The sequence below is a fragment of the Eupeodes corollae genome, chromosome 1 (assembly GCF_945859685.1).
Source record: "Eupeodes corollae chromosome 1, idEupCoro1.1, whole genome shotgun sequence".
Lineage (NCBI taxonomy): Eukaryota > Metazoa > Arthropoda > Insecta > Diptera > Syrphidae > Eupeodes > Eupeodes corollae.
The window spans coordinates 145,489,361-145,501,622 of record NC_079147.1 but is presented as its reverse complement, the minus strand read 5'-3'; the positions used below and the strand labels follow the sequence as shown (position 1 = coordinate 145,501,622).

The 12,262-nt window shown below is 32.7% G+C and overlaps 1 protein-coding gene across 1 annotated transcript in view; it reads left to right on the top strand.

The window, feature by feature from the left end:
* Positions 1–12,262, top strand: part of LOC129942213 (F-BAR domain only protein 2) — a 107,010-nt gene that overhangs the window by 37,465 nt on the left and 57,283 nt on the right. The window contains exons 2-5 of the mRNA XM_056051069.1: positions 3,435–3,946; positions 4,006–4,572; positions 4,642–4,740; positions 8,517–8,613. Coding sequence (XP_055907044.1) covers positions 3,917–3,946; positions 4,006–4,572; positions 4,642–4,740; positions 8,517–8,613 — 793 coding nt within the window. The 5' untranslated portion in view covers positions 3,435–3,916. The remainder of the gene's footprint in view (positions 1–3,434; positions 3,947–4,005; positions 4,573–4,641; positions 4,741–8,516; positions 8,614–12,262) is intronic.

Sequence of the window (12,262 nt, the reverse complement as noted above, 5' to 3'; positions counted from 1 at the left end):
TTCTGCTTCAAACACCCCACTTTATGAGCTTATTAACTTCCCATAGGAAGTTATTGTAATGGGTCCGATTTGTCAAATTGAAAATTTTGACATTTCTCGACGTTTCAAGGTCAATAGAGTCGAAATAAAAGATTTTTAGAAAGATGTCTGTGCGTGCGTGTGTACGTACGTTCGCGACGTTTTTTTCGTTGTCCATAGCTCAAGAACCAGAAGAGATATCGACTCCAAATAAATTTTGTTATACAGATAATAAGACAGAAAGATGCAGAAAGTGCTCTCAAGAAAATTGCGTGGGTGGTTTTTTTTACCATAGCAGTTTAAAAAAAAGGTGAAAATTTTGGTTAACCCTAAATATCTTACGAACCAAAAACGTTAGAGACTTGAATTAAATTTTATATAATAAACTGTAACGGGATCTCAAAGAAGTATATTTTTTGAAAAAAATATATCTAACGGTTTTTTTTATAAATCAAAAAAACTGAAAAAAAAATTTGTCACCTCCAAAATTTAACGACTAAAATATAATTTCATCTCCAAAACAATTTCCAGCAACGGAAAATAATGTTTTTGAAATCTGATAAAATTGTGAGAAAAATCGAATTGACAGTTTTTTTTATAAAAAATAAAAATCTAAAAAAAAACATTACTCAAAGTTGGTAAAAATTGAATATCGATTCAAATATCTTTTCAAAAACTTTAAATTTAGGCTTAAAACTTATTTTATGTTATAACAAATATTGTTTTCACCATTCGATAAAATTTTGAAAAAAGTCGAATAGACAGTTTTTTTACAAAAAATAAAAACCTAAAAAAAAAAATAATAAAAGTTGGTAAAAATTCATTTTCGACTCAAATATATTTTCAAAACTTTGAGATATTCACTTTTATCTTTCAAAAACTATTGTTTTCAACGTGCAGTAAGATTTTGAAAAAAAATCGAATTGATAGTTTTTTTTTACAAAAAATTAAAAACCGAAAAAAAAAATAACAAAAGTTGGTAAAAATTGATTTGATTGATCAAATATCTGTCAAAACTTTGAAATATTGGCTTCAAACTAATTTTATCTTATAAGAAATATTGTTTTAAACATTCGGTAAAATTTTGAGGAAAATCGAATTGACTGTTTTTTTACAAAAATAAAAACCTAAAAAAATGCATAAAAGTTGGTAAAAATTGATTTTCGACTCAAAAATCTTTTCAAAATTTTGAGATATTGGCTTTAATTTACTTTTATCTTTCAAAAAATATTGTTGTTAACATTCAGTAAAATTTTGAAAAAAAAAAACGAATTGATAGTTTTTGTACAAAAAATTAAAAACCTACAAAAATTTAACAAAAGTTGGTAAAAATTGATTTTCGACTCAAATATCTTTCCAAAAATTTTAGATATTGACTTCAAACTTATTTATTTTACAGAAAATATTGTTTTCAATATTAAGTAATTTTTATATAAAAATCCAACAGTCCGTTTTTTCATAAAAAAATAAATCTACAAAAAAAGTACGCAAATTTGGTAAAATTGATACTAGTACATATAGACAAACTTTTAAGCAAGACAAATCGACAGACTGGATGGGAAGTTATCAGTGTGGGTCGCATCCCAGCCTCTTTTTTAATATAGTATGAGGACCTATACGGTCGAAAGCTTTTTCGAAGTCAAAAGATAGTATGGAAATATGTTTCTTGGTTGAAAGAGCATTTGAAATGGCATAGCCGATGTGAAGCAAAGCGTCAATGCAACCTCTTTGGGCTTAAACGCAACTTGATTGAGGCTTATAAGATCATTCGTTTCAGCGAACCACAACAAACGTTTTGAAATTACCATTTCCATTATTTTGGACAAACATTTGATTAGCGAGATGGGGCGGTAACCTTTAATTTTATTTTTATCTGTTTTGGGTTTTGAAATAGAAATGACTGTTGCAGATTTCCAGGATTCAGGGATTTCATGGTTGCTGAGGATTCTGTTGTAGAGGGCTATGATTCTGTGTTTGATTTCGATGGGTAGGTTTTTTTAGCATTGGGTAGAAGATCCTGTCTCTACTTGGGGTCTTTCCCTTGACTTTATTGAGACAGCTTTCAAATTCAATGAAAGTTATTGGGTCTTCAATTCTCTAGGCAGTTGTGTTAGCTGTTTGTAGTGTTTAAAAGAATTGTAAGGCGTTTGTTTTTTCTTCTAAGAATTGGTAAGAAAAGTTTATATAAAGGTTTGCAATGCTTACTGGAAGTATGATATTTTGTTGCTGCTGTCTATATTATTCATAGAACGTGGAGTAAAGTCACCGGTGAGGACACGGATATTTTGTCATATTTTTGCAGTGGAGGTGTTTGGGTTGATTTTGGATGTCATTTCTACAAAACTTTTGGCTTTGCTTATTTTTAGTAGCCGTCTAAATGTTGCATTTGGCTTTTTGTAGACTATCAAGTTTTGAGTTGATGGTTTTTTTTGAAATTTTTTCAATTTCAACTACTTATAGCAAACCAAAAAAAAAAAAAATCTTACAGATTTGAGATTGTTATATGTTAAATTTACTGATTCATTGTTTAAGTGGCAGTTCGATCTGCTAATAATAGACCTAAAGGATAAATTTCTACTTAAGCTAACTTGACTCAGATTGAAATACTATCGACAAAAAATAGATGGAATTGAAATCGTTCCATTTAATACACCAGCTATACAGAAGACCTAAATATACTCTCTGGGATTTGTCAAGGGTAAGGTATGATAAAAAAGTCTGTCATGGCAGAGATAAACCGAACATAAACTCTTAAAAATACCATGGCGCACATAAAACGCAAGCGTATTCAAGAACTGGCCTAACAAATGAAACATAGAGAATTTTAATAACATATGGATCACAAAACTCTCGGGGAAAATCTTTTGACGAAACGAAATGTTTTGGTAGCTTTTTTCATAATATATTTATAATGATCAGTAGACTTTAATTTTTAGTCTAGTATATATAACACCAAGGTCTAAAAAACTTTGTTCCTTATTCAAACGCCACAAATTCAACATATGTATGTATAGTCGTAATTTATTATGTTACGTTTACGTGTAATGAACATTCTCTGACTGTCTCCAACTTCTGAAAAAACTTGATGTTGATGATTTTCATCTGCAAAACATTGTCCATTGCCCAAAATTGCTTTTTTATATCTTCAAGTGAATATCGATGAATTCGTATAGCTGCAATTGCAATTGTTTGACTTAAGACCTTTTTACCTAACGGCAAAGAATTGTTGAATATAATTTGTTTTATAGAAGAAGGAAGCAAAGTAAAATAATCCGAATTCGTTGCCCATGTTGCCAAAAATGTGATAGTGAAATAATTTAATTAAACAGCTCATTAATATGTTTGTACATCTTAATTTTGACCGTCTACCTTAAAGAACATTATTCAATTTCATCATCTCATTTTTCTATTTTCAGATTCCTCGAACTTCTTAAATAAAACAACAACAGTATTATTTTTCAGAAAATCTGAACTTCTGAAAATTTACCAAACAAATAATACCGATTCAATATTTCTTTTAATATTATTATTAAACATGCTTTCAATCAATTTTACTCAAAATTTGTTTTTAAATGGGATACAAAAACAATAAGGAACCCGACAACCAATTCACCTAAATAAAGAACTAAAAACAAAAAACGACAGAAATGGTTACTAACGCATTAAAAAATTCAATCATGGGGAAGAAAACAAAACAAATAAAAACTTAGTACAATTTACATTAAATTAAAAATCCGAATCAATGCTATAGCTACACACATATACTCGAAATATTGAATTAATTTTATATCGAGAGTCTTTGGTCTATCGATCACGTCAATTACAATAAATTTGAACGTTTTATACATTCTAAATACATTTAGCATTCAACACTTATTCTATAATAAGAACAGTCAAAATGACGGTAGATTTTAACGACTATTTTTGGGTAAGTTCCTACGATCATTGAATTACTTTAATTTTATTTATATTATGGTTTTTGTGCAGGGGGAAAAGAACAATGGCTTTGATGTTCTATACCACAACATGAAGTTCGGTGTTGTGGCTAGCAAAGAGCTATCTGAATTTTTTCGTGAGAAATCAAACATCGAGGAGCAAAACTCCAAATTAATGACCAAACTAGCTCACAAGGCTGGATCTGGCACATTGAATAGTACATTTGCTCCAGTATGGACGATTTTACGTACATCCGCAGAGAAGCTTTCCGCTTTGCACTTACAAATGGTTCAGAAACTCACAGAACTGGTGAAAGATGTGGCAAAGTATGCTGATGAATTACACAAGAAACATAAAATTGTTAAAGAAGAGGAATCCCATACTCTGGAATGTGTTCAGGCAATGCAATCATCAACAGCTGCTGTACAAAAATCAAAGGATTTGTATACAACCAAAGTATTGGAGTTAGAAAAACTGCGAAAGGACAATGGTTCACCGAAGGACATTGAAAAGGTTGAAGCAAAACTGAAGAAGCTCCAGGAGGACTATAAAGTACTTTTGGATAAACACAATCCAATTAAAACCGAATTTGAACGCAAAATGACACAAACATGCAGAGTAAGTATTTGGCTGCTCAAAATCAAATTGAATACTTTACAAAATTATCTAATGTGATGTGTATTGCAGAGGTTTCAAGAAATAGAAGAAGTCCACCTGAGGCAGATGAAGGAATTTCTATCGACTTACCTAGAACTGGTACAAAACAATCACGACATGGTTGGACAGGTAATAATAAGTTGTGTGCTTGATTCTTTAGCCTTTTATTTTAAAACAATGTATAATTAGATAGTAGTTGCTGCTGACTTTAGACCTTTAAGACCCCTAAACCAATATTCGAGCAATTTTGATACCACTTCTTATGAAGCGTGTGAGACTTTTAATGGAAGTAGTACACTCCGCTTGCAGTCAAACGCCTCTAGCAAAAATTGCGTGTTCCTGCTTTTTCTGATATTAGCATTTTAAAGCCTTTAGTTTTAGTTAATGCAGTTAATGTTTTGGTAAAAAATATCAAAAGAATCTTGAACAATTAAAAAGAAAATACAAATTTAACAAAAATAATATTTTAATTAAAATTACCATATCAATATTTACTATTCCCTGCCTGGACAAAGAACGAATTCCCATTATTCGACAGTCCAATTATCGTATTCTCTGGAAAATTTAAGTTGTGGGATGGACTCAATTTGGGCCCAGTAGTTCACCTTTTTGGCTTAATGTTAGCTGCCTTAAGTCTTCTTCTAACTATCCAACCATTCCTCAGGTCTGTAAACTCTAGAAAAAGCAGACCTGACTCATGTTCAGAGCACTGACCACTTCTCTCTGACACTAGCCTTGTCGGAACAGGGTGACCGTTTGAATTCTTGTTTATTGTTAACTGAGATGTGTATCAGTTGACGTTTGACGGTTAAATGATAGAGGTTGGTCAGTTATATAACCTTTATAAGTGTCAGTTACCCTAATGAGCAATATGGTAAACAAGCATAAAATTGATGATTACTTGTGGTGTTGGACTTTTAGCGCAAGAAAGAGTACAATATTTTATGGCACTTTGAAGCTAATTCTATCAGCTTTTAGATTTAACTACAAAATGTACAATTTTTTAGTCTGTTTTTTTTTTTTTTTTTTTTTTTTTTTTGCTAAGGACTTATGACAGGGGTGTCGCATAAGTGGATTTTTTTTGCTCACAAGCTTAGTTATCAAGTAGAAATTCAGTCCGGTTTAGTCTGCACAGTTCATTCCAAGATTTGATCTTGTTTTTTATCACGTTTCTGCTATTCCGCAATAAGCCCGATGGCAGACGATTCTCCTACCTTAGCAAACATTTATTCTTCTGTACTGCCCTAGATTCCAACAAGCTCTAGCATCCATATATTACACATATTTTTCTACTTGCCAAGCTCGAGCCGATTAAAACATCACTTTCTGATACTTAACTCATTTTTGTTTTAAAATTATAATCCTCATCTATAGTCATTTCATAAATTCATTTCAGTATGATCGGTTGATCGGTATGATCCCCATGACATTTCCTCGCTTTAACACAGAAGGAATATAGTATAATAAAGTGTGTTTTTTGAGGGGTATATAATTATATATATATATAACTATAACGATTCGAAAGATAAACCTCTGGTATTATAATTAAAATATGATTTTTGGCATTTGACCGCCACGGTTAGCTCGGATCTAGTCTAATCTGGAAGTCCACTAGCAATTTGACTGTCTTCACAGAAACTAGTCAAGCGGCGCGATGTTAAATTCCACGAATACAAAGGCCGGGTCTGTAACATGAACCTTTCCTTCAATAAATCAATTGGAGCACAAGCTGTGTGAAATGCAGTGCCATGTTGTTGAAATCATAGCACATCATGGTTGTTCAGGCAATGAACGAAAAAGTCAATAGTTTTGGCTTATAGCGGACACCATTGACGCGCTCCTTATTTTATACAGATCTAGGAATTTTAAAATATTTGCACATTTTGGAAGCGTTGTTATGGCTTCATGTAAAAATCTCAAACTATCTAAAAAAAAACACTTGAATTACTTACTTACTCACTTAAGGCGGCGCTACAGTCCGGGCGGACCTGGGCCTCAACCAACATGCGTCTCCAGCCAGCTCGGTCCCGAGCTAGCTGTCTCTATTTGAACATTTTGGAAGCGTTTTTATGGCTTCATGTAAAAATCTCAAACTAAACTAAAAAAAACACTTGACTTACTTACTTACACACTTAAGGTGGCGCTACAGTCCGGGCGAACATGGGCCTCAACCAACATGAGTCTCTAGCCAACTCAGTCCCTAGCTAGCTGTCTCCAGTTTCGCACGCCAAGTTGGTTGAGGTTTTCACCCACCTTCCGGGCTTGAGCGTTGATGTCTATTTCGCTCCACATGACCCAGCCATCTAAGCCGTTGGACTTTAATTCTTCTAACTAAGTCAGTGTAGCTGTACAGCCCGTACGTATAACTTCTCCTCCATTCTCCATCTATGCGCACGGGACCAAAAATCACCCGAAGAACCATTCTAAGACACTCTCATCTTTCTTTGACAAGGTCAGCGCCATAAATGAGGACCGGGATGATGAGTGTGCTATAGATGGTGATTTTAGATGCCCGAGAGAGGACTTTACTTCTCAATTGCCTTCTAAGTCCAAAGAAGCAGCGATTTGCAAGAGTTATTCTTCGTTTGATTTCAGCGCTGGTGTCGTTAATAGCGGTGCCTAAGTAGACAAAGTCCTTAACTACCTCAAAGTTATAGCTGTCCATGGTGAAGTTTTGTCCAAGACGTCGTCGTTCAGTGTCCTTTTTTGATGACAGCATATACTTGGTCTTGCCCTCATTGACCACTAAACCCATCTTCTTCGCTTCCGTCGCAATGCTCAAAAACGCTCCACTGACATCACGCTTTGATCTTCCAATTATTTCAATATCATCTGCGTATCCGAGTAATTGGATTTACCTTTGGAAGATTGTGCCTCTAGTGTTGACGGTTGACGGTTGCACACTTCTTTCCAGAACGATGTTAAGAAGTCGCATGACAGTGCATCGCCTTGTCTAAAACCTTTTTTGACATCAAATACAAATAAGATCTTTTCCGACATTAATAGAGCAGCGTGTATTCTCCATCGTCATTCTGCACAAACGGATAAGTTTGACAGGGATGCCAAAACTAGACATTGCTCTGTAGAGCTCTTTCCTATGCTGTCATACGCGGCTTTAAAATCGATAAAGAGAAAAGAGTGTGAAAATTTGGTCGATAGTGGACTTTCCTGGTCTGAAGCCACACTGATAAGGACCAATCAGGTTGTTGAAAAACGGCTTCAGACGTTCACATAATACGACAGAAAGGATCTTATATGCAATGTTAAGGAGACTTATGCCTCTGTAGTAAGCGCAATTAAGAGGGTCTCCTTTTTTATGTATTGGGCAAACTATGCTGAGATTCCACTCATCGGGCATGCTTTCTTTCGACCATATTTTGCAGATGAGTTGGTGCATTCTCCCTATCAAGTCATCTCCTGCTGCTTTGAATAGTTCAGCAGCGATGCCGTCAGCTCCAGCAGCTTTGCTTGACATAAGTTTAGATATAGCTATCTTCACTTCGTCAAGGTCGGGTAGGCGGAATTGTTGATCTGCGTCACCGAGGTTGAGTGGTTCTATCTCCCTTACAGCGGAGTTCGGTTCGTTAGCGCCGTTATATAACTTAGAGAAGTGGTCTTTCCATATTCTCAACATAGACTGCGGTTTCACTACGATGTTCCCCTGATCGTCCTTACAGGCTTCGGTTCGTGGCTTGTACCCTTAAAAAAAAATGGATGATTCAAGAGGACACAAAAAACACTTGACAGCTGACTAAATAGCTGCCAATTTAAATATCGTTGGGAGCCTAAAGTCCTATAAACCAGAAAAAAACACAATTTATAACAATTATTAGTTAAGTCGTATTTAAAGACGGAAAATCATATATAAAAAAAAAATAAATAATTAAATGTTACTAATTTCTCAGGTTCACTCTGACTTCAAACGCCAATTTCTCGATATGACAGTGGATAAGCTTCTTGAACAGTTTGTTTTGAATAAATATACCGGCCTGGAAAAGCCTGGTAAGTATTGCCCATTTTGTTATTTTTCTGTTGGTAAACCTTGATTTTTTAAATTTAAATTACAAATAAAAAATGTACAAACAAAAAACAAAAAAATTATTCCGAAAACTTAAAGGTTTGTGCAGTTTGAAAACGGAATATATTTCGAATATAATACAATACAAAATTTATTTTTCTCTCAGTCAACTTGCCGCCTGCCACAAATCAGTTGTTTATTTTCTTATTTTTAGAAATTTCTGTTAAGAATGCTTAAAAACACAACACCCCTGTTACACATACAAAGTTCATTAGAAATACCCAAAATACCAGACAATTGTATTCGTTTTAAATTTATGAGAAGAAATAATATTTATTTATTCTATATTACGTACATATCTTTTGATTCTGAACATAATTTTTAGAGAAGCTCATCTTTGCTCTTGCAAAGGTAAAAATTAAAAAGGGAATCTGAATTTAATTTGTTTTTTTTTTTCTTTTTATTTATCAAAACTTGTCATTGTTTTGTTTTGAATGCTAAAAATGCAATAATTTTTGGTAACGCATAACATCAAGCATGTTTTGTTTTTGGATTTTTTTTGTATTGTTTTAATGTTGCTTTTGATTTGTATTTAAACAAAAAAAAATGAAACTTGCTCTTATTGTTTTGCGCTTTTTTTCCATTTCATGGCGTCCATAAAATTGTGTTTGTGTTTTATTTTTCTCATAACTACAAAATAAATTGAATCTAGGCTTATATAATTTTGTAAGGTCTACAAATTAAAGGAACCATTTTACTATTGGGCCCTGGCTAAATGTGCACACAATTAAGTTTGGTCTCAGAAGAAGTGTCAACATTTTCAAAATCTTTCATGGGAAGATGAGATGTTTTTAATTCAATACTTTAGTTATTTTTTTCTTATTTATAGATTTTGAGATATTTGGTTTTTGGTTCTTTTAAAAACCTTTGTACCTTACATTAAAAACAGAACTATCAAATGCTTTTAATTTCGTCAACTAGTATTTGAGGATATCCAAAGAAACAAAATAACTAACTCAAAACTACTTATTTTCACGCTCAAATTATTAGCCCTACAATCTAACAGCTCTGTCGAAAACTGGAATAATTTTTGTTGCAGTCATTCAAAAACAATTATGAAAACAAGAATTCTTAATATGCATAACCATGACGGATCTTATGGAGATATTGGTAAAATAATATAATCGTGCATTGTTTAAAGTGTCTACCTTTGAAAGTGTAGAGCATTTAGTTCCTCTTCGGATCTTAGATGCTCGTGAGTGTAATTAGATTGTCCGAAAAGTCAAAACAAATCTAAAAACTATACCAAGGCAATTTTCTGCTGAAGTAGGGCACTAATTTGGGAAAACAATTATTTTCTGTTGAGGGTTCAATGATTTTTCAGGCTGATGATCATATGGTTATATTGTAAGTCTAACACAGAACTAGCAAAAATTAAACTGTAACTACAGCACAACATAGTGTCGTAGACGTTTTAGTTGCAAGATTTATCGACTGCTGCAGGTATTGATCAGTTGGTTATGACCGACAACATTATCGATAGACAAATAAATGTGGGCATAAAAAGAGCCATAAAGCTTAATTTTTCACGATTGTTCAAAATGGTGTACAAATATGATGATGATGTATGAATACCGTTAGGATAACACTCCACAGCCACTTTCAAAATCAACTGCAATCTTTGACTTGAATTGAATAGAATATTAAATGCGAAGTTATCGCTGTTATTTAATACAAAAATGTGACAACAATTAGTAGTTTTTCGTAGCTTAATTTTATCAGATATTTATTGATATTTTCTGTATTTGGTCCTCATTACTAGAGATGATTTTTCGCTCAAAATTTGAATTAACTTTCAAATATTCCAAAATTCAATTAACGAAAGCAAAACGCTGCCTATGGTCTTTTGACTTAAGTTCCTGGATCTGTTGAATTTAGTTTGGGTGCATTCCCAAACAACGATGCAAAATTCGCCATGCTGCGGTCAGCTACAGGCCAAGTTCTTGTAAACGACACGGTCCATATTTTGAAATTATAAGTTGTTTATTACAAGGTATTAGTTCTTAATTTGAGATTGAATATAGTATTCCAATTTGAAGACCTACAAATAGGATTTATATTGATGCAAACAAATATTTTCCTACTTAGGGCAACACAAAAAAGAAATAAAAAAAATTGGGAAACGGTCTTTTTTAGACGTGTGATTTTCAGAAGAAATTAGACGCATATAATTTAATGTTATTAATGAATGTAACTTTATTATGACAATAAAGGTTTGTCAATATGTTTTAAAATTTATTTCGGACAAGTGGCTATCGCTGTTGGCTCGAATAAAATCCAGCCGAGATGCTCAATTTTCGTATTTCAGCAATATACATTGTCGGACAAAATAAAATGCAAATCCCAAATCTTAAGTCGGAGTGAAATATTTTCATTTAAATACAAATATTATATTAAATTTTACTTCCAAAATTTGTTTAGGTTATTTACAAAATTGTAGTTAAGAAAAAAAAGATATTAAAATATTACAAAAAAAAAGACAAAATAAAGTGCAAATTCAAAATATGAACATAAATAGTATAAAATATTCAAAAAACAGTTTGATAAAGTAAATCAAAATTAATAACGAGTGGCTCTGCCTTTATTTTGAATAACTTCAGCAAGACGTTTGATTATACTGCAGACAAGACTTTTTAAAATTCAGGTGGAATTCTCTCCCATTCATTTTGGATGCATTCCCAAAAAGGCGGTAAATTGCATCGCTCAACCAAAGGTATCCTGTCATCCAAAATGGACCAAAGGTGCTCAATAGGGTTAAGGTCTGGAGATTGAGGTTGCCATTTTAGAACGTCAATATTGTTTCGAGTAAACAAATCTTTTGCAATTCTGCTTGTATGCTTTGGGTCAGTATCTTGTTGAAAAATATAATTTCTCAAAAACATTTTTGAAGTAGATGAAGCTAGATTTTCTCTGACAATATTGACGTGTTGAATGTTGTGAAGATATTGATGTCTATGTTGATTATTTTGAAAAAAGTATCCGTGATAGTATTAATGTATCTGTTCCTCAGAAAACAATTAATAAACGAGCTGTTATTCTACCTCGTTCCATTTTAAATCTTATTAAAATAAGAAATATGTTTAGAAGGAAATGGCAAAGATATCGACAGCAGCACGATTTTCAAGAAATGAACCATCTCAACATATTAATAACAGAATCGATATCAAAATTCAGGAACATAGAATGGAACAAAAAACTAAGTTCCTTACATCCTAGCTCTAAACCTTTTTGGAACATACATAAAATAATTAAGAAGAAAAATACTCAAATACCACCACTTGAATCATTAGGGACAGTTCATACTTCTAACGAAGACAAAGCAAATACGCTTGCAAATACTTTTGCTAGCAATCATGATACTACCATTAACTTCTACCACGATCCTGTTTTAACCAACCTTGTAGATACGTCAGTCATTGAATTCAATGGAACTTCTATAAGCTTATCTGCAGAAGAATTAATTTCTGTTGAAGACATTGAATATTTGATATGTGATCTTAAAAATAAAAAATCTCCTGGAATGGATGGTATTCAAAACCAATTCCTTAAAGAACTTCCAATGAGTGGTTTTGC